General features: G+C 42.5%; 1 protein-coding gene across 5 annotated transcripts in view; it reads left to right on the forward strand.

Annotated features, from left to right (window-relative positions):
• The window catches only part of LOC146862109 (uncharacterized), a 165,542-nt gene that overhangs the window by 86,014 nt on the left and 55,554 nt on the right, over nt 1-23,974 (forward strand). For all 5 annotated transcript variants that reach the window (XR_014978096.1, XR_014978094.1, XR_014978095.1 and 2 more), the window contains one exon: nt 9,034-9,176. Coding sequence is in view for 1 of the 5 variants with exons in the window: in XM_085641306.1 (XP_085497432.1) it covers nt 9,034-9,176 (143 nt within the window). In the remaining 4 variants the exon portion in view is untranslated. The remainder of the gene's footprint in view (nt 1-9,033; nt 9,177-23,974) is intronic.

The raw sequence follows: 23,974 nt of genomic DNA on the forward strand, positions 1-23,974 counted from the left end.
TAAAGCTCTGCCATTCTGCCACCGGGCATGCTTCCAGACAGCCACTCTCATTCAGCCAGAACCATTTGCCATGCCCCACCTGATCCGTCTACGAATGCCCCAGCCAAATTCCCAGGCGGCCCCCATCCAATCTGACCTCCTCATATCTCCTCCCCCCTGCCCCCATCGTGCTCAGCAACTCAGACACCCTAAAGGCTCCAAAGGACATTCACACCGTACATAAACGAAAAACAGCAACTTCAGAATCGTCGTAACAACACAAAGGCAATGCCCCAACCAGCCTGACCAACAATTCAAAGGTAATTGCATCCCTCGGCGCTCTCTTCCTCACCGCCACTCTCCCGGCCCCAACCCTTGAGTACTCTGCTAATAATAACATCCTTTCCCGGATCAAACCCCATGAACAAACTGCCATAAAAGGATACCACTGCCACTTTACCTGCTATCGTTGTTGTAGGCAAACCCTTATCCATGCAATGTAAAACAAATTGTAACACTCCCTGTTCAATAGTCGGTCAAGATCTGGTTACCATCTCCCCGCTCCAGCCCATAAAGGATCCAAACTCTGCCCAGGCCAGCCTGCAGCTACGTCTCGTGGTGTCGGCTATAGACTTCTCCACCAGGCCTATCACCCTCATTCCCCCAGGCCCAGATGCCGTCCGGCAGCTTGGTCTTGCACTGTTCCGCTCCAGGTGTCAGTCGCTGGATCCGTCGCCACTTAGAACGAGACAAAGCATCCGCAATATCATTATTTGCCCCAGGGACGTGTTTTGCCCGAAACACCACATTCAATTGCAAACATTTCAGCATGAAGCTCTGCAAGAGCCTCAGAACCCTCAGATCCCGGGCTTTCTGCCGGATGACCAGATCGACAACAGTCATGTTATCCATGTGAAAAAGCACCAACCAATTCCGAAATTCCGAACCCCACACCTCCAGCGCCACCAACAGAGGGAAAAACTCCAGGAATGCAATACTTCTCCCTTGCTTCACCCAATGGGCTGGCCACTCTTCCGCACACCACCTGCTGTCCCAAAAAACCCCGAAGCCAGTAGCCCCAGCTGCATCTGAGAAAATTTGCACTTGCCAAATCGTTCTGTCCTCAACAAAATCCAGCGACACCCCATTGAAATCAGTCAAGAAAGTCAGCCATGTTCTCAGATCCGCCCGGACCCCCATCGCAATCCGGACCCTGTGGTGCGGTAAGACTGCACACGACATGACCATGCCGAGCTGCCTGCAGAACGTCCATCCTGCCCTCACCACCCTGCACGCAAAATTCAGGTAATCCCAGAAGTTGTTGCACCGCCCTCTTCTCACCGATCGCCCACAACAGGCACACCTTTATCTCTATCACTTTCGTGGCTGGTAGCCAGGCCATCCACTGAACCGAGTCTAGTTCGATTCCCAAAAAGGTCAACTGACAACTGGGCCCAGCTGTTTTCTCCGGTGCCAAAGGGACCCCGAAGAGGTGTATCATCTCCTGAAACTGTGCCAATGCCCGGCCACAGTCCCCTGATTGTGCCTTCCCCAAGAATAGAAACTCATCTAGGTAATGGGAGACCTCCCAATGCTCGCTGATCTGTGTAAAGGCCCATTGCAGAAATGTGCAAAACATCTCGAACAACGCGCAGGAAATCGCACAACCCATGGGCAAGAACTTGTCCACAAAAATAGCACCCGCAAACTGCATCCCCAGTAACGAGAAATCCGCAGGCTGTATGGGCAGTAAGCGGAAGGCCGATTTCACATCACACTTTGCCAATTCCGCTCCCCGCCCACACACAAGAACCAGGCGGATCGCATCATCCACCGAGGCATACAGCACCCTCGAATCTGCTTCTGCAATGAAATCATTCACCAACGTCCCTTCCGGCCATGAGAGGTGATGTATCATTCTGAACTCGCCCAGCTCCTTCTTAGGGACCACCCCCAGCGGTGAAATGATCAAGTCACCTAAAGGCCAGTCGACAAATGGGCCCACTATCCTGCCTTCTTCTACCTCCTTCCTCAATTTGGCTGCCACCACCTCTGGCAATTCCTTGGCCAATTTCAAATTGTCTGCCCATCTCCTTTCTCTAGGGCCCTGATACCTCACCCGAAAGCCCTCCGTAAAACCCCACAGAATTTTCAAAGCTGCCTCCCTGTTGGGGTAACGCGAGAGCCAAGGACCCATCGCCTCAATCTTAACTGGTGTAGGCGCCCTTCTTCTCAGCCTGCCCCCTCCCTTTTGTAGCCCGCCATTGCTCAGAGGGCGAGGCCAAGGTAAAGCATTGTGTAAGAGCATGCCGGTCCCCGCATTTGAAGCATTCATGTTTAAACTTGCAGGGGTATCGCGAGCAATAGCCCCTATTGTAGCTCCAACAGGCTCCAGTATTGTTTCCCCCAGGCTTGGTGAGTGCCCCCGCGCCCCCAGAACTGGGATTACTTCCCCCCGCCCCAACGTGGGCGGAACACGGCGGAAAGGACCTGTCCGTGACCGGCAAACCACTGGCTTTGTGTGTGGACGCTGAGGATTGCGTGGACGACATCCACTGCATCCACAGTCCCTGGTCGACTTCCCCCCAAGGTTTATCTGGGTTCACATTAATCCTTGCCCTAAACTCCTTGTTGTAAGTCAACCAGGCAAATCCCCCAAAATGCATCTGGGCCTTCCTGATGATATCCATTTATGTCAACAGTGCTATGGCCCTATCCAGATGCTTCTCACAATAGATACTGGCATAAATGAGAAAAGCCGATGTCCAATTCTCCATATTCACGGGGACCCTAGGCCGCCTCGTGAGCTCCCATTCCTCCTCTTTAGAGCCCTCCTTCGCTTGCATCTCTCTGTGCAGAAGTTTAAACACGTCCACATATTCGTGTTTCCAGAAACTATTCCTCATCTTGTCCGACAAATGTGACCCCAACGGCATGGCCAGGCCCATGTAAGGCAATTTCTTGTGGTGCTTGTTATCCCCTTTGTCACCCTTCTCCTCGGCCCCTTCTGTCTTGTCAGTCAGTACGCCCGCCACCATCATCTGCTTGCCCCCCTCCTCCTTAGTCCTCCCTACTGCAGCTGCCGTGCCCTGCGGTAGGGCTATGGTGTCCCTCACCGACCCATCTCCCACACCTACTGAACAGCAGGCCTTCTTTCTCCCTTCCTTCAGCCCGCCGTCCCAAGCCGCCCACCATGCCGTCCTCTGACAGTGTTCGTCCTTGGGTTGTCCACCTTCCCTTTGCCTCTCGTCGTCTTTGCTGCCTGCAAAATACCAAGTCTGCTGTTGCTCTTCTCCCCAGCCCCCCAAGTTCCTCTCATCCCCTCATCGTCATCTCTCACCTCCCCTTATTCCCTCTCATCGCTCTCCGCACCATAATCCAACTCCACCTCAGGCTCCAACTCCACAGGCATCCACAGCACCTCCCGCATCGCTCTCTTCACTCCTTTACTTTTCTTCACATGCACTCCACTTCCACCTGCCACACCCACCACCGTTGCCCGTTCCCGCGATGGAGGGAAGGGCGCTGTGACCTCCGCCGGCCTGGATCCCCCCCCACCCTCCAGGTTGCTCAAACCTGGGCGGGCCCCGGCACCATCGGGCCTCAGAGCCATCCTGGCTGTCCTGGCCATCCCTACCCCTGACTGGTGTCGCCTGTCCTCCTCCACCCACACCCAATTGCCCTTGGACTCCCTCTCCCACTCCTCCTACTCAGCCCACCATTCTTCCTCAGATGTGGGCATAGGGGACCCCTCCACCCCATCATCCCAGCCCTCCTCGCCCCTGGCCTCACACATAACCGCCCACCGCATCTCCAACTCTTGGATAATGCGGCAGTGATCCTTGATCCTCTCTTCAAGGGACGAGCCCTCCCATCTGGGGAGAACAGGGGAAAGGCAGCGCCCATCCCCTGCCCCCCACCCCAGCTCCCCTTGCGCTTCCACAACTTGGGCCTGCCCCTGGCCCCCCAACACCCACCTGCAAATTGCCTGACTGCCCCTTCCCCGGTCCTCCTCTGTGCCTGACAAGGCCCGTCCTATGTCCACTGGAGAGGTCAATGGGAGCGTCCACCCATTGCCCCTCCTCGCTGCCTTGTTCCAGTCCCCCCATGGCCTTAGACTGCACCTGCCATGCTCCCACACCCACAGGGCCCGCCCCACCCTCCAGCTCCAGCACACTTGGCCTCCCGTCCTGCCCGCCACTCGCCGGCAAGGGGTCCCAGTCCCCCGTCCCTCCGCCTCCAAACCGGCAGCATCTAAACCCTGTTTGAGCCCCTGGAGCCCGCCAGGCCTGCTCCCCTCCCGCGGGGGCCCGCCCAAGTCTGCCGCACATTCTCCCAAGCACGGAGGCAGGCTCCGGTGCCGGCCGCCGCACTGAGCTGCCTCTTTCTTCACCCTGCCCCGCCCCCTCCCCGACGTACCTCTGCTGACCGGTGGTGGCTCATCCATGCAAGCCACCACCGTCTCTGCCGCCACACCGGCCGAAGCCGCACACGGGGCACTGGACATCCCTACCCACGCCTCCTCTAACACGCCGGGCGAAAGCAGGTCCTCTCAGCCGGCGCGGCCCAGCACATGCAGCGCCTCCCTCACTGCCTTCACCGACACCTTCGACATTGCGTCATAACCCTCCTCCGCCGAAATAGTGACACGCCCTCACTCAATGCCAGCGGAACCACAGGCCTGTAGCTCCGCAGTCCGTCACTGACAAAAAGCCACAAGCCTAATTAAGCCTTCCTAATGCTCCTTGATTAACTCCTTATCCCTCCCGATGGTGCCGGAATACAGGAAGAGGAAGTTGCCTTCCTCCCCTGTATTCTTATACCCCTCCCTAACCCCACCCCTTAACCCCAGCCTAGTCCTATCTGCCCGAAAGACCTCGAGGGAAGACTAGTCTGCGACTTTGCTTCCCTCGTGGCCCACCAGCTTCACTCCATACAAATGAAATGATTAAAAACAAGATGTCCGGCTCTGCTTTGAAATGCAAAATGGGAACACATTTTAATTGTGCTTTCCAAAGTAATGCCAGCCATCTTATATGCTGTTCTTCTTGAATCTTAATATGCACCAGAGAATTTAGTTTAAGGGCTAGAGCCGCCGACCTTGAAGCTGGGAAATAAGGTTTGAGTCTCAGCGGGAGGCTCAACATCCTGTGATTGTGGGCAAACCACATTCACTTAATCTCTCAGTGCCTGTGAATGTGTCCGTCTGTAATGGAACTGATGCTCGTGTAAAGCTCTCAGATAGGGTAGTAAACAAACACAAGGGAGTTCAGGGAGTGATAAAAAACACAGGGGAATGTGGGAAACAGCAGCGGGAGGGGTGTGGCGATAGGGAGCGTAAAACAATGAGCAGTGGAAAGACAGAAGACATGCACTGTATGGAGTGCAGGGATGAAATTTAAAAAAATTAAAACGTATTCCAAAAGAATGAATATATATCACAAAAAGCGGAGCTATTCAAATAACATACAGTCACCAAACACTCTTGAGCACAAAGAAAAAAGTAGTGCTATAAAAGGCAGAGGAAAAGTTCAAAGGGAGTACTTGGTCCAAGCTCCACTGATAAGAGATCACACAAAGAGAAAGATTAACGCAACCGCAAATAGCATGCTGCAACCAACAGAAAACAAGGAAAACAGAATGGCAAGTATACGAACAAAAGGAAAGTAAGGGCGGACTATAAGCCCCTTTTAAGATTTTTTTTTAAATACAAAAGACTTGTCAAGCTCAGCGCAAGAGCTGTACAGGTGAAACCTAAAAATTCTATTCTATGACAAAATGAGGTGGGTGCCGGCTAGCCCTGACTTTCTCATCTAATTAAATAGTGTGATCCTGGCCCAATCAGTTTATCTCCTTTCATTGCGTAAACTTACTCACCTCCTCAGTGCAAGCTACTGTGAAAAGAGGCCTTTTGTGTCTTGTTAATTTGGTGGAAGTGTCTGTTTACCCAGCCGCCGGCCAGATGGTACAAAATCTCTGCTATTTACACAGTGGTTGGATAAATAGTCCATAATCTCTGCTGTTTAGCCGGCCATATACTAAATAGTGGAGGTCATGTACAATTTGACCAATGGCTGGGTAAATAGCATGAAGTAGTCTATTTTGGTAGCTGGCCATAAAGAAAAAAGGGACTCAAGGCAATGGTAGTGTGGTGGCCCCTTGTAATGGGAATGCAACATGTGTGAAGCATTTGAAAGTAAGTGCAGAAAGAAATGTACATCAGCATGTAAAAAGGTACGTACATTATTAAGCTAAGCTGGTTACAGGTAAAAAAGTAATATCAATTTAGAATAAAAACATTTATGTTATTTTAATATACAAATAGGACATGTAGAAATGAAACAGAAGCTTCAGGATATGGATATTTTGTGCTTCAGTCAAGGAGTATATGGCTGTCAGCAAAGAATACTCAGTATGGTTTTAAAGCATGTTACATCAATGTTTTATTCACCAACGGGAATACATTGATTGTTTTAGTTTGTATAATGCACTTTTTGGTGATTTTTTAGGGCTAGGCTCTTTTTAGGCTTTTTATGCAAGGCCTTGTGCTACCTTGAGACTTCTGTTTAAGGTGGATTGTGTTTGTTTAGTATTTCAAATCTGGCAACACAGCAGCAATCAACAAGCAGCAGAAAAAAGGGAATGTAGACAGATAGGTGGTATCTGGCCTTTAGAGGGAGGAACATGTAAGTAGGTAATTGATGTTTGGGGGCACAGTGCTTTGGGCACTTGCAGGAGGTAAATTGAGTGAGACACTGTAATGGGGCGTCTGTGGAAAGAGGAAGTGAAAGCTGGAGAGAAGTAAGTATTACATCTGGATAATTCACAGGCGGAGTACACTGTGCTACCTGTGAATAAACATACTTTTTCATGCTATTCACCCAGCAGAGTATGTGTAGGCTATTGATGCCTATTGGTCCTATGTCATGAGTGGCCCCCTCAGCCACTCTGACATTTTAGCCACATGTGCAGTGCATCTTGGGATTGGTAGATTTGATTTTTAGCATATTAAGCAGTGGAAGGTCATGTCTCTACCGAGCACTCACATCTATTCTTGACTGTGCTGTTTCATCAAAAGAGATCAGGGAGCCAAAATAACAAAACAATCTGTGTGTCAGGCTTGGAGGCTGTACCTGACTAAAGTCATTGTGGAGGGGGTGCCGGGAAATGAGGCAGTAGGAGGAGGAATATGAAGAGTATGAGAATAAGGGCCAAAAGGTGAACCATTCGGACAACCAGAGCCACAAGGCTTAGGACAAGAAGAACCAAGCCCAGGGAGACATAATCTATGAGGGCCAGGGTTACCAATGCCAGAGGGGACCAGGAACAAATAGACAAGGAGGAACAGGACAAAGAGAAACACCACTAGGGGTACCATGACCAGGGCGAGAAGAATCAGGAGGGCCAAGAAGGTGTGGAACAGGGGGATCTGGACCCAGTGGACAAGGGCATGAAGAAACAGAAGGACCACAGGTCTAAGGAACAGAAGGCCTTGGACCATAGTGACAAAGGATTCAAGGGGATATGGCAATCAGCAAAGGGAACCTGAGGATCATAAGAAGGCTCTGATGAGCAGAAGAGGGGGTGATGAAGTCTCTAGATAGATCGTCTCACATGGCCCAAAGTGGGATTCTGTGTGACCCCAGATCTTTGTGCTAACATTCCATGTGTGTGTGTATGTGAGGTGCTTATTTAGCAAGGGGCAGATTTACTAAGAAGTCATGCAAGACAAGGCAGCAAGACAACTGGCTGTACTGCGTTGCATGACGGGGAGAGAGCAGAAATGCACCATACCTACCAGGATGTGACGCATTTCTTCTTTCTTCCTGCACTGGTGCACTGCGTGTATGTGTCAGGGGGATAGTGTGATAGTGAGGGGGGGTATATATATCAGGGGGATAGTGAGATAGTGGGCGGTACTACTACACACTTAGCGGCAGAGCTACTTGTGCCATGCAAGGCGACGGAATTGAATGCAAGCCCTTAAATGGGATTTACTAAGCCATGCAAAGCCACCTTGTGTGGCTCTGCATGGCTTAGTAAATCCAGGGTAACACAAGGTAGCACAAATTGCTGCCTTGCGTTAACCTGTGTTGAGAAGGCTTTCCATGGCTGGAGCATGGGCATTCCCATGGATTAAGAAACAATCCCAGATGTACTATGGTGAGTAAACCTGAGATTTGCGTCAAAATGATACATCGTTCCAATTGAGGCACAGCGAGGAGAAATATCTGTACTGCTGCTTGTCACTTCCTCTTTCTAAGCGTGCTGCATTCTGACAAAACCATGCACGTGTCTTCAGAATCATACAAGTCTCCAGGGTATTCAGGGTTCTTCGGTATTGCTTCTTGCAATCTGTGATATCGAGTACTGGCAATGCCACTCAGATTTCTAAAAGAACAAAAGTATGCAATCACTTCACTGTATTTGTCATACTTTCGATGAAGACTGATTATGATAAGAATATCATAAATAAATACCTGCCCTAGTTCTTGTTTTTTCTCAAACATAAACTTCTTTATAAACAATAACTTCTTCCTAGGGATATTTTTTAGCAGTTGACTTTGGCTTTCGTATTGTCTCTTGTGCGCTGTTTTTAAAAAACAAAATAACAGTACTAATCTATCTGCACCTCTTTACCAACATTGTACTTGCTCTCTTATGCTGTTTGAACTTAATCACCTTTTAAAAATAAAGAGTGTAACACAGAGAAGAAAGTCTGCAACCAACTCCTAGTACTGAAAGTATAAAATAACCTTGGGGGTTTAATGTCCTTGGGAGTTTAATGTTCAAACCGTTCCTGGAATTCAGTAAATGTTCCATAATTACAAAAGTCAAAGTCATTTGGGTAACCAGAAAGACTTTCTGTAATGTCAGCAATAATGCTTGCCCTTCAAGGTCAGAAACAAAGCATTAAACAGTTTGGGACAATTTCAAATGTTCTCAAGTTAATTACGATTAAATAAAGAATACCTGCTTTTCTTGATTTCTTTGTGCAACTCACCTCTCTTTCTTTATTTTTCTTTTGTTTTTTATGCTGTTGGAATCAACAAGGAATTAGAGTGCCTGCCTCTACCAGCCGGAAGACTGGCAACCAACTAGAACGGGAACCAGAATCCAACGGGAGGTCACAGAGCCTTTTCCAAGCTGCAGCTGAAGAAGAAGAGCAGGAGCACGAACGCTGTCGCTGGAGCCAGGTAAGTCTTAGTCTTAACATGAATTATGTGCCTAGAGTTTTACACAAAAAAAGTACGAATAATATCAGTAAATTAAGAGCTTACAAATTTCTTGGTGTCACAAAGGTAAACAAGTATTGAGGTTTTGTGAGACCATGACAAAAGTTTCCAAGCACGGCTACTTTTTTGTCTGTGCCTGATGACTGGTCAAAAAAGCCAATGAAAGCCAGGTGCTGAGATCACATGCTTCATTGTGTCCCTGTTTTGGGTACTTCTGCTTGGATCCAGCATTATTGCTATTGCTATGGAAGCCATCACCTAGCACAAAGGCTGTCTCTGAACGACAGCCAGAAAATGATATTTGAAAGAGAAACACCCCAAATCAGTTCTGAAACCTCAGTAGTGTATTTACGTCCTCTGTCTGGAAAATTAGTATTAAAGTGGAAATGTGAAAAGATTGCTCAGTAGGTCACAAGAATGGAGGTAAAAAAATGTCTCTGTCAATTCAGTGTCTTATTTCTTACAATATTAGTAATAAAGTAAATGAATACAAATCTCTAAGTTTCGTTTGCTTCTGTGTCCTTGATTCCTATGTCTTTCTCTGATTTAAATGAGAAACTTCATTCATATTCCACTGACATTCAGTTTAATTAATTATAGCACCATTCCTTTGCTTATGGCTTCACAGAAGAGTACTTCCTTTGAAGGCCCAACAATGTGTGGGTCATTGGAGGAAGGACTTTATACCATCTACCCTATTTAGAGTAAAACCTGTCTGTAAGTGACAGAAAAACAATAATGAACCCCATCACCCTGGGAGAAAGCTCCCTTAGTATGAGACCATTATTTTTTTTGTTTTTTTAAAAACAAACTCCTGCTTTGGGAGTTTGTTTTTGAAAAAAAAAATGTCTTGACAGGTTTGCTGGCCAGCCATCATGTTTGACTATACTGTCCTTCAAATGTTTCGTGCATAGACAGGAACCGCCATAACAGCAGTTCCTGTCAATGTAGAGAGTTGTCCACAGGGCCAGCGGACAACTTTACATTTGGTGGTCATATGTCCCTCAAAATGTTGGCGGTATTGTCCTCTGCCATCCTGCCGGAGTTAACTCCGTCCTTGAAACTCTAAATCAGGCCCATAATTTTTCTTACTTCTGTCATGGAATTGGAATGAAACCTTTTAATTATACTGTTTTGGTCACTTCATAAAGGGTCCTATGCAATTGTTTCTATTTTGATAAAAGTCACCCTAAATATTAGATGGCTTTATGTTACTAGGATGCTAAATTTCCTGTTCTGGTTTTTGCCTTTACAAATCATTTTTTAGGTGTTTTATTCTGATTTGTTTAATTGAACTGAACCAGAATTAATAATTCAAGAATGCACTGATTGGCTTCAGAAAAAGAGGTGTTCTCATAACATGGGGCTTTTTGGTAATTCTATATCTGGCCCTTGTACATTCCCATGGCTTTGTGATTAAGGGCGGGTATATAGCTTTAGAAGCGTAAGCAGCTTTCACTAGTCTGGAGAAGATTTCCCAAAACTGCTGGCAAAACACTGCAGAATCCCTTTTTAGGCACCAAACAGCTAAATAGTGAAGCTTTTACGCAATTTGCATGGCTGACAGCCACACAGTGCAGAATCTCTATTGTTTACCCAGCACCTGTGTAAAACAAATTCTGCTATTTTCACATCTGGAAGCTGAACAGCTCAGAATATCTACTATTAAGCCAGCAGCAGGGTAAATATTTACGTTTTCCTGCTATTCACACAACTGCAAGAGGAACAGTGCAGAATCTCTACTATTCAACAAACGGCAAAGTAAATAGTGAAGTCTTTCTGCGGGGAACCACCTTTACAACGCAACTTTTACAACGCTATGCTATTACAACGCATTTTTTACAACGCAAAAACTTTTACAACGCATGCTTTTACAACGCATGCTATTATATGGTAAGTACTTTTACAACGCATATACCTTTACAACGCATTATTTGAAAATGCCTTTACAACGCATGCATTTACAACGCATGCATTTACAACGCAAGATGTTATATGGTAAGTACTTTTACAACGCATATACTATTACAACGCATTTTTTAATGTTGGTATTTTAATTAAAATAAATATATATCGTATAATTATTTTTTATTAAAAAAATTGTAATAGAAAAAAAGTGAGTAGTTTATCAAAATATTAATACTTGAGTATTTTGTCTAGTAGAAATGTTTTGTTGGATAGTTAAATTAATACTTGAGTATTTTAATATTAATACTTGAGTATTTTGTCTAATAGGAATGTTTTGTTGGATAGTTAAATTAATACTTGAGTATTTTAATATTAATTCTTGAAACTTAATACTTGAGTATTTTGTCTACTAGAAATGTTTTGTTGGATAGTTAAATTAATACTTGAGTATTTTTCAAAATAGAATGAGTTTTTTAATATTTAATTTTATACATATTACAGTGAATAGTGAGTATTTTTAAAGTTAAATAAATAATTGAGAATTATTCTAAATTGAAAGAGTATTTAATATTTTATTTAAAATAAATAAGAGTGAGTAACTAAATTTTAATACTTGAGTATTTTTAAAATATTAAAGTGTATTTCTTAAATTTATTAAGTTCATTGGTTTTTTCAAATTAAGAAACAGCATATTTTAAATGTAATTTATTTAAAGTTTGTGAGTACTTTGTAAAAATATTAATACTACAGTATCTATCAAAAATTTAAATAATCAGATATGTAAATACTAGAGTATTTATAAGTTCCAAAAATAGAGAACATTTTTTTAAAAAAAAAGAAGAGTACTTTTGGATTATTTATTATAAAAATTAGATAAATTTTTTTAAAAAAATTACAAATATAATAATAGTTGAAATATTAAAAGAGTAATAAAAAATGCATTTTATAAACAATAATAGTTTAAAAAAAAAAAAAGAAAATAATTACTTACTTTTTTAAAAAAATTCCCACGCTTTTCCATTGAAGTCTATGAGCGTCTTTGTCCTTTATTTATTTTGGCAGCATCAGAATATACAACCCGCGGAACAAGAAAAGAAGGATCAGAAAGTGAAGAAAGAGAACGTTTTGAAGGGAAAAGACAATAGAGTCGAGGTAAGGAACATATTTAGTAAATTAACATTTAATTAGTTACAATTTTGAAGTTTAAATAACTATTGAAAAAATAATGACAGCAAACTATTTTTGTTTTCACATTTTTTATTTATAGAAAAATCATGAAAAAATAAACCATATTTTTAATGAATTTTGCAATGTAAGTAACATTTTTAAAACAAAATATAAATATTTTATTAACATTTATAAACATTTATTTACAGATTAGTTAAAAAAAGTAGTCCGCTATAAATTTAGATGCACGCGATGACGTAATGACGTGAGCGTCGACGTAATACGCCATTTTGCAGAGCATCGGAGGAGGAAGCAGCAGGAAGCTGATCTGCGGCCAGGTAGGAAATATTTTCATTTGTAATTGTAGAATAAACCTTTAAAAGGGATACATATATAGTGAGTAAAGAATAAGGGGAGGTTGCGGGAAAACTAATTGATTACTTAATTGTTTTTAAACATGTCCACATTAATGTCATTAATGTATGCCTATGTCGGGTCGCTAAAAGTTATTTATTTAGTTAAAAAAACTATGTAACTGTTAAAAAATTAAAAGTTACTGTTCAGAAAGTTGATTTGTTTATTTAGGAAGTAAAAAAAGTAATGTCGATCTTCATTTCTAAGTGCAAAAAAGTTGCGTACTTTCAAATTTTGAAAAATAACGATTGTTATAAAAATGATGATTAAGCTGCAAAGTGCATTTCGGAATATGGTTTGAATTGTAGAATTTACATATGTTTGAGTTTTGGTGATTTGTTTTGACGGTAATTAAATTGGAATTTTTCGGTAATTTAATTAATGGAGTTCCGATGTCGAACAATAGTTCAAATACTATGGGACAGTAAATTTGTAGACATTGGTAGTTTTTTCTTGAAATGAAGATTTGTTTTAAAAAAAAAGAACCCAACTTGTTTGTTTGAAAAAATTTTAAGAAAATACCTTGGTATGCCAATTGTAATTTGAAAATTAGTAAAATTTAAAGCAAAGCAGGAAAGTAAGTAATTACATTATTTCAAAAAGAAAGAATGTTAGAAAGATTTTCCAGGTAGTCTATAGCCACACACAACGAAAATTGTTGTAGAATTGCCAATAGTCTCTCAGACATTTCCCTTGTTTTGACTGTTACTCGTGGGTTTAGACTACCTGCGAGTGTTTGTGCTATTCTCATTTCTTGGAAACTTTGCTCCTTCTTCAAAGTTTCCAAAAATGAGTAGAAGTTAGGATGTGGTTTACCAATTGTATGGTTGAAGGAGTTATGCCATCCCTCAATGGCATTGTTTGTTTTTGCTTCTCCCTCTAAACAACTCGTGTAGCAGTTCCACCACTCCACATGGAATCGTGGCTTCCTCCTGCGACCCGATCTGCTTAGGTGTCCAATCCATGTGTCCTCAAAATAATTTAGAATGGGTGCCAATTTTTCTTCGTTACTCGTATAATAAACAGATTCTATAATTGCAGTGTAGTACTCGTCCACACTATCGGGAGGAACAAAACAAAGTGCAGTTAATTTTTTTAGTTCAAATTGTAGTTTGCTATCCCGAGAATATTCTGCAACTAGGGATGTTTTCTGTAATTTACGCCAAAATGCCTGCGAAAAATGGAAAAAACATCCCTGAATTTGGGTATCCGTGTACGTTTTAGTGATCACATTGATCATGCTCAATTCAAAATCAATAATTATTTTTCGAGGACTTGAAGATGTTTTACTTTTAATCACTGATAAAAGTTCAGTGTATGTTGCAGAAGTCTTATCAGGTAGCAAACTATAAACTAAGGGAATTACACTATTGTTAATTTTAGCATGTATAGTGTAAATTTGAGTGAAAGGATGGGGTGTACTTTTAAACGTCCCATCCATCATCCAAATTTCACTACTTTCTAACTTAGCAAGGTTACGTGGGGTACTAAAAATTAGAATACGTTTCTGAGGGTTTTCGTTGTCATGCAGAAGGAAAGGTTCGTCAGAAAAAGAAATAGAAAGATCATGAGGAATTCTAATGTCAGAGAAAGTATGTGGTGTAGATAATTGAATGTTACTTGCCTGCTTTTGTCTCTGAATAATTCTTCTCAAATTAGGTATTATAGGCATGTTACTAGCAACATGACTGGGGACATGCTGTGCAACCTCTCTTAAAATTGATCCTGTAGAATCATTGGAGGTGCTTGCAATAGCTTTCATCTCGTTTATTGTTTCTCTAATTTCTACATCCATTGCAGAGGCAGAGTGGTTATGTTCTGTGGTTTTCACAACCAAATTATCAACAGTAACCGCTCTGCCACTGCAATGGGTAGTGTAGTATTGCACACACCTCCAATGATTTATAGTTAAACTTATTCTTTCCTTACTATATATGTATCCACCATGGTTTAATAAATTTTTGCCCTTCCTGGATTTAATAAAGTTGGCAGCTCCCAGGCTAGACATTATCTGAAAAGAGGAGAAAACACAAAGAAATTAGCCTGAATACATTTATTAATTACCTAAAACATAACATTTACACCATCCAACACATTCCATACTGATGCACCTTCCTGGAGTTAGAATAGTAAATTGCACCCCTACACCATCCAACACTTTCCCTACTGCTGCACCTTCCTGGAGTTAGAATAGTAAATTGCACCCCTACACCATCCAACACATTCCCTACTGATGCACCTTCCTGGAGTTAGAATAGTAAATTTAACCCCAACACCATCCAACACATTCCCTACTGATGCACCTTCCTGGAGTTAGAATAGTAAATTGCACCCCTACACCATCCAACACTTTCCCTACTGCTGCACCTTACCGGAGTTAGAATAGTAAATTGCACCCCTACACCATCCAACACTTTCCCTACTGCTGCACCTTCCTGGAGTTAGAATAGTAAATTGCACCCCTACACCATCCAACACATTCCCTACTGATGCACCTTCCTGGAGTTAGAATAGTAAATTGCACCCCTACACCATCCAACACATTCCCTACTGATGCACCTTCCTGGAGTTAGAATAGTAAATTGCACCCCTACACCATCCAACACTTTCCCTACTGCTGCACCTTCCTGGAGTTAGAATAGTAAATTGCACCCCTACACCATCCAACACATTCCCTACTGATGCACCTTCCTGGAGTTAGAATAGTAAATTTAACCCCAACACCATCCAACACATTCCCTACTGATGCACCTTCCTGGAGTTAGAATAGTAAATTGCACCCCTACACCATCCAACACTTTCCCTACTGCTGCACCTTACCGGAGTTAGAATAGTAAATTGCACCCCTACACCATCCAACACTTTCCCTACTGCTGCACCTTCCTGGAGTTAGAATAGTAAATTGCACCCCTACACCATCCAACACATTCCCTACTGATGCACCTTCCTGGAGTTAGAATAGTAAATTGCACCCCTACACCATCCAACACATTCCCTACTGATGCACCTTCCTGGAGTTAGAATAGTAAATTGCACCCCTACACCATCCAACACTTTCCCTACTGCTGCACCTTCCTGGAGTTAGAATAGTAAATTGCACCCCTACACCATCCAACACTTTCCCTACTGCTGCACCTTCCTGGAGTTAGAATAGTAAATTGCACCCCTACACCATCCAACACATTCCCTACTGATGCACCTTCCTGGAGTTAGAATAGTAAATTGCACCCCTACACCATCCAACACTTTCCCTACTGCTGCACCTTCCTGGAGTTAGAATAGTAAATTGTTACCCCTACACCATCCAACACTTTCCCTACTGCTGCACCTTCCTGGAGTTAGAATAGTAAATTGCACCCCTACACCATCCAACACATTCCCTACTGATGCACCTTCCTGGAGTTAGAATAGTAAATTGCACCCCTACACCATCCAACACATTCCCTACTGATGCACCTTCCTGGAGTTAGAATAGTAAATTGCACCCCTACACCATCCAACACTTTCCCTACTGCTGCACCTTCCTGGAGTTAGAATAGTAAATTGTTACCCCTACACCATCCAACACTTTCCCTACTGCTGCACCTTCCTGGAGTTAGAATAGTAAATTGCACCCCTACACCATCCAACACTTTCCCTACTGCTGCACCTTCCTGGAGTTAGAATAGTAATTGTTACCCCTACAGCATGGTACATTTTTAAAACAGCTTCACCTTAGAATGTTGGATAAAATTACCTTTTTCTTTCGAAGTTGCTTTTCTTGCTGACTCTTCTTAAGTGGGAATGGCGTGTAGGCTGGAGTAGACACTTATGAGGTGATTGGATTTCGAATGGAAAAATAAATGTCTGGAAAAGTGAAAAAAGAAAAGAATGAGAAAACTGAACGATGTTGAGAAATGCGATTTTACAATAATTTTTTAAAAATTGTATATTTGTTATAAGTTGCAGTAGATAACACTTTCCCTAATGCTACACCATCCTTTAGTCATGAAATAAAATTCTGAATTCTGCAAATGTAACCATAATTAAATTGGTTTTTTTTCAACATTAGCAATGACATAGCTAGTCTAATATATTGAAGGTTAAGAAACCATCATGAAAATCAATACCTTGTTTTGTAGAACTTGCTTTTCTGGATGAGGCTTCTGAAGATGATTTGGTCTGTTGGTTCAAGATTTAACGTGTGTGGTGGAAAGAATCTTTCTGTAAGGAATCAAATTGTTGTCTTTTGAAAAAAAAGAGGATAAAAAAAAATTTAACGTTGGTTTGAAATGTAAAATCTGAGTATATTTAAATTAATAATGACATACAATATAACTAATACTACATGACACTGTACTAACCAATGCACCTTCCTGTAGTTGAAATAGAGATATGTACCCCTACACTATTAAAAAATCTCCCTAATGTTGCACCTTCCTGGAGTAGAAATAGTATATTGTTACTCTAAACTATCCTTTATTTTTCTAATTTGGTACGTTAGAGGAGTAATACTTGCAAAAGGAAGGATTAAAAATTGTATAGTAAAAATAGTACTGAAAAGGTAACATACCTTTTTCTGTTATTGTTTGTTTTCGTGCCTTCAAGGTAATGCTTGCAGCAGGATAAAGTTTTTTTTGGGTACAGATGTACTCTGGGAAAAAAAAAAGTTGAATAAATTAATGTTCCTTAGCCAACGTTGGTTGGAAAAAAAAATACAATTTATAAACAATTTGATATATGACAAAGGAGTATGATTAACAATTGGTGAAAGAAAACATATTACACATTTAATGAATTTTTCTAAAAAAAAAAAAGGTTAATCCGATACTATCACTAAATTACTATAATGCAGAACATTCTAGGACTTTGAATAGAAATAGTTGCCCTAGTAATATGAATCGCTTTTCCAGATGTAGTACCCAACTGAAGTCTTATTAGTAATTGTTACTCCTGTATCATGGTATTTTTTCGTTTATGATGTAGTGAGATTGAGGTTTAAAAAAAACACACCATTGCCATACATCACTTTAGGTAATTTTTAAAAATATATGTTACAAGTAAAACCATTACAAATAAATTACATTTACCTTCACAATTTTATATGTCAGTCGTTAACGTGGTGGTGATGCTCAATTAGGTATACCAATTGTTGAATCTCAATATATTCCGAGTTTCTGTTTTTGGAAAATAAAATACTTGTTTTAAGTTGGTGTATATTTTTAGTGATAATAAATTAGAAACAGTACATTTTAAAAGTTATTATTAAGAATTTTATTTAAATTTTTTTTGGGTTAAGAAAATATATTTTCCTCAAAACCAACGTTTAAAAATATTATAATGACTTACTAGTAGTTGCTCTATTGTAATGCTTTTACGAATGAATTCCGTGCTCTCTCTGAGGAGGTCGCAGTGGAGGTGACAGAGGGTCAGCTTTTCACGTCTGGTCTCTCTGCTAGTTGATAATCAACTGAGTGCAAAATGGTGTCTTCCTTGTATTTATAAGTTTTACTCTGTGTCACTATTAATTTTTTTAAAAACTGCGTTCGTTGTGTTTTTTTAAATGCTTTGTTTTACTGTGGAAAATGATAATTTAAAAATGCTTTTTAAAAAATATTGTTTTGATTCATTTGCTCCGTTTTGGCATCCATTTTGGAACATGTCTTTTGGTATTGTTTACATAGAAACTGTGGTAGGACAAGTTTTACAAGTGAGATGGTTAAAATGGCGCCTATGTGTATGTGTCTTATGTTTTACTTTGTTTACTTACTTTCCGATCTAATCATGCTAAAAATGTCTATGTACTGTTATTTATATTTTCGTTATTTTTGTAAAACTGTGAAATGTGTGAAAACTGAATTTTATGGGGGATTTTGAGTATTAATGTTAATACTCGAGTATTAATTTTAATACTCGAGTATTAATTTGGTAATGCGTTTCAGTCGATTTACGTACAGTTTTTCTCCACATTTTAATACACTTCCCCACCCTAAAACCCCTAATTTCCCTGCATCCCGTGCCAGATTTTATTGAACTTTTAATTTTAAAAAAAAAAAAATCGCGTTGTAATGGTATGCGTTGTAATAGATTTCGTTGTAACAGCACTTTTCAGTATTTTAATAGGTTTTGCGTTGTAAGAGTATTCGTTGTAAAGTAATGCGTTGTAGTAGTACTTGCGTTGTAAAAAATGCGTTGTAAAGGCATGCGTTGTAAAAGCATGCGTTGTAACGTCATACATCCCTTTCTGCTAATGCATGACCTCCAGTTACATAGTGCAGAATCTCTACTGTTTAGCCAACGGCCGGGTTTTCTGCTATTTGCATGTCAATGGGTAAATATATAAGTTTTGCTCCTATTTGTACAGCCGGCAGCTGGATAGTGCAAACTCTCTGCTATTTAACCAGTGGCTGGGTAAATAGTAAAGTTTTTCTGCTGTTTGCCCGGCCGAACAGTTCAGAATCTTTAATGTTTAGCCAGCCGCTGGTAAAATAGTGGATTTTTTCTGCTATTTGCACGCCCACCAGCCAAACAGTGCTGCCGAATCTTTACTATTTAGCCAGCAGCCAGGTAAATATTGCAGTTTTTCTGCTGTTTGCACGCCCGCCAGCAGATAAGTCCAGAATATCTCCTGATGGGTAAATAGTGACTTTTTCTACTATTTGCATGACCGTCGGCCAAACAGTGCTGAATCTCTAACATTGATCCAGTGGTCAGGTCAATAGTGAAGTTTTTCTGCTATTTTCAAGGCGCCAGTCAAATAGTAAATCATTTCTACTATTTAACCAGCAGCTGAGTAAATAACAGAAACAAATCACTATTTACCCAGCAGCAAAAACATAACGGTGAACACACAGTCCCTTTAATTTTGTCTGCGTAGATGCCCCTGATGTATGGCCACACCCATGCTCATCAGATTTGGATTTAAAATAGTTGCAGAGCACAGAGAGAGCTATTTCTTTCAGATGTCTGTTTTGATCTGTTTTGATCTGTGCTCCCCTTGCCTTGCCAGCAGAGACTTTTCAAGGCATGGGCAAAGCGTCCTTGGCCCAGGGCCCCAGCCTTTCGGGGGGGGGGGGTCACTGATAGAGCCAGCTCTGTTCTGCAGAGACTCTTGCTCTGGTGCCCCCAAATAATTCTTAAAAAGATTGTTTTAGACATCGTTTTTCTTTCGTTTATTTTTGATGAGAGTGATGGATGTGAGTCTACAAGAGACATTTGCTGAGAAATGTTTGTTTTTCAGCACCATCCAACATGCAGAAACAAAGTTTCTTATAGATCAAAACAGGACCTCAAAAGGGAAAAATGGGCGGGCTCACAAAGATTAGTTGTAATAATATTAGTGAGCTGCTGCTGTATAATAATATTGAAAACACAGGTCATTATCCTTAAATTTTAGATATAAACATACTTAGAATTTGTACCAGTGTGCCTGTGCACTGTCTGTAACCTGGCCAAAGAGGGCATGAGAGTTGCAACTGGATCATAAATTCAAAGCTGTTCCATACAGGGGCCCCAAATTACTTTTGACCCAGGGCCCCTGAAATCCTTAATATGTCCCTGTTTGCCAGACCCTTGAAGGGGAGTTTGGTTTCTAAACCCTGTAAGGAAATGTATTACGCAGCAGGGCATCCTCCTCAACTCAAGTCGCAATCATGCTGTTCATTAGCTAGAACCCCCCACTGCAGCGGGCCCCCTTCAGGGCCGGACTGGGAACCACAACCGGCCCTGGCAAAGTGCTCGGCCGGCCCCCACCCCCCAGAGGGGCGAGGGGGTGCCGCCGAGCTCTTTGACAGGGCCGGATTTCGGCAGATGTTGTTACAGGGCCGATTTTGCAGCTATGCTGCAAAAACGGCCCTGTAACAAAAATGGCCCCCAGGGGCCCAAAACCGGCCCCCACCTGTGCGGCGCATCACGGGATTGCCCGGTGCCCGCTATGGCCAATCCGGCCCTGGCCCCCTTCCCCTCTTGGCCCCCGTGGCGTGCACCGGCTGCATCATGGTAGCTGCACCCTTCCAGTCTGGAAAGAAAGCAGTGACTCGGCTGGCACGAGACTCGACTTCGAAATGTATGCGTCATCAGAGCGGCAGATAGCCTTCAGTTCTAAAAGAGGCGCCTATTTCCGGTGCCAACCCAGAGGCCCTGGAGCAATGGGTGAGCAGGTACTGCAGCCCCCACCATGCAATAAACTGAGGGACACACGGCGACAAGAGCAACAGTGAGACCGCCTATTGCAGTATCTCATTTTGGCCATTCGGTGTATTCAGACATAGGGTGACCAACCGTCTGTAAATTTCACTGACCGTCCGTAATTTGGACCTCAAGTCCGTTGTCCGTGAGGATCCCTTTTACGGACGCCTCTTGTCCGTAATTTTGGGCATTCCAGGGAACAGCACTGTTCCCTGCATGAAGCCTCAGCACCCTAATGGGGCCGCCTCCTCTGTGCTCAAGAGCAGCCCCACCCCGCCCATTGCCCTTCTGTATGCGGCTGATTGCCACATACAGAATGACATTGGGCCAGTCTGGGCTCTTACAGCATGTGGTGGCCTCCTACAGCATAGGTCTAGGGCTGCGCATTCTGTCAGATGTAAGAAATGTGCCAAAGTGCCATTGCTGCTACCTAAGAATCCAGTTCATTCAAAGAAGGTGGGGGAAAAGTTAAAAAGAAGGGGCTAGAGTTCTTTCAGTCTCATCATTTTAGAACTGGTGCATTTTCAATATTATATTCAACGAAGCCATGGTTGCTGCTTTAATATTTTATGCAACTAACAACAATTGACAAAGCCAATAGTTCTGGCTTGTTGTAGGTGTAACGTTACTTGTTGTGTTATATATCTGGATACAATGATAGAAGAGGCAAAATACCAGTCAGGAAGCACACTATGCTAAGCACAGATTTTTAGCTTAGGTGTTTTAAGCCACACCTTTAATTACATCAAACGCCCCCTTTGGAGAGACCCACCAGATTTTTCATCCCACTTAAAGCCCTAGAAACAACACCATGTCACAGTCACCTCATGGCCTGGCACTGTGCATCATGCATGACTTATGTCTTCCCAAGTTTCAGATTGCCTATGTGCAGGGGCATAGTGAACCCTACCCCCACCCCACCCCTTGCTTTAGGAACTACAGCAAGGGTGAAATTATTGATGGGCCTCTTCTGTCTGCAACTCTGCCGACAAAGGCTCAGTTGATAATTAATGAGAAATGGTGGGTGAGTGTGTAAGTGAAGGGATGGGTGGGTAGGTGGATGGCTGGATGGATTTGTGAAAGGGTGAATGGATGAATGAAAGGGTGAATGGATGGATAATGAGAGAAAGGATGGATGGATTGATGAGTGAGTAGAAGGATGGATGAGAGAAAAGGTAAATAGACGGATGAATGGGTGGAAGGGTAGATGGATGGGTAAAAGGATGGATGAGTGAAGGATGGATAGATGAGTGAAAGGGTGGATGATGGGCGAGTGAATGGGTGGATGCATGAATGAAACGATGGATGGATTGATGAATTGATAAGTGAAAGGGTAAATGGATGGACGGATGAGTGAAGTGGTGGATGTAAGGATGGATGAGTGAATGAAAGGGAGGGTAGGTGGACAAAAAATGGATAGCTGAGTGAAGGAGTGAAAGGGTGGATGGATGAGGGAAAAGATGGATGGATGAGTGAAAGGATGGATGAGTGATAGGGTTAATGGATGGATTCATGAGTGGATGAGTAGATGAATGGGTGGGTGGGTGGATGGATGGAAGGAAGGAAGGATGGCTAAGTGAAAGGGTCGATGGAGAGGGAAAGGGTGGATGGATGGGTGACTGAAAAGGTGAATGGGTGGAAGGATGAGTGACTGGGTGGATGGATGAGTAAGTGAAAGGATGGCTGGATGGGTGAAAGGGTAAATGGCTGGATGGATGTGTGAATGGATGGTTGGAAGAGTGGATGGATTAGTGTACTGATAGATAGGGTGAAAGGGTGGAAGGATGGATAATGGATGGATGAGTAAAAGAGTGGATGGAGGGATGGATGAGTGAAATGATGGATGGAAGGATACATGATGGATAGGTTTGCAAATGGTTGAATATGTTTGGATATAGATGGGCGTACTTATATACTATTGTGCGACCTCCTCTGATGTGTTTGTAAAACGTACTTTTAGTCCCGAAGTTTTGTCCTGCATTTTAACCTGCTGTCCTGAATTTCTGTCCTGAATTTTGACCCTTTGTCCTGAATGTTTACACTCACCATCCTGAATTTGCACCCATGCCAGTTGGTCACCCTATTCAGACAGTCCACCACTGTGAATTCTATGATCGCTGAATTTTATGTGCCCTCTTGTAACTCAACCTTAGTGACACTGATGATTAGGCCCAAGAGCGCGTGATAGGAAAAGGCCAGGCATGTCCAATGGTTGCCACAGAGTACAGGTAGAAAGCTTTTGATCGCTTCCGCTCTAAAGTTTAAACACATTTTACTATGTGTGAGCAGAATAGGAGACGCATGGGGGAATTTACTTTTATTGCTGAGTGAGAGGGCTCAGGGTTCCCTAAAATGCTAAAAGTTGTGTATCACATTTATTTTATGTGGCATGGACAAGTCTGAAACCACTCATAGTCTTACTATTATTTTTAATAAATATCTTGTGTAACTTTAAACTGACAAAATTGCAAAATCACCAACGAATGTTTTTCCTTACATCATAGACTTGTGTAAAACATTGTTGCCAAACTATGATAGTTTGCCACACCCTTAGATATTGTGGTCGCTTTAACATTTTGACATTCTCTTCAGTGTAGGTTATGATCTTCTCTGTTGTTCTTGATTATGCTATAAAAATGGTCAAGGTATAACATGCTTTTGACGAAGACTTTCAGCGGTGGTATTTCATTGTTTCCCATTTTAGATTTGGAAGCCTCATGTACAAAGGTGTTCCTATTTGCAAACCATGCAGTTCCTAAAAACACAGGATTTACAAGCACAAAACACCTCTTTGCAATGAATCAAAGTCCTGTTACAAGTTGAAAAAAGTATTTCTGGCTTATTAAAAGACTTTAGTGATCCATTCCCACCACCGGTATGGCAACCAGTGGTCGAAGTGGGCGGGAACGGCAGGGCACGGCGTGCCCCTACTTCTTTAATTCTATAGATTCCGTTCCCCTACTTTTTAGGTCTCGCCTGACCCAGCGCATGCGCTGGTCTAGCGAGACATTTTGTGAGGGCTCCAAAAAGTGCTACCAGGCCAGCCTAGACTTACAGTGTATGTGTGCGGGCGCGCGCATCGCGCTTTACCGCTTTTACTTTCA

Source organism: Triturus cristatus, chromosome 2_2 (assembly GCF_964204655.1).
Source record: "Triturus cristatus chromosome 2_2, aTriCri1.1, whole genome shotgun sequence".
Classification (NCBI taxonomy): Eukaryota; Metazoa; Chordata; class Amphibia; order Caudata; family Salamandridae; genus Triturus; species Triturus cristatus.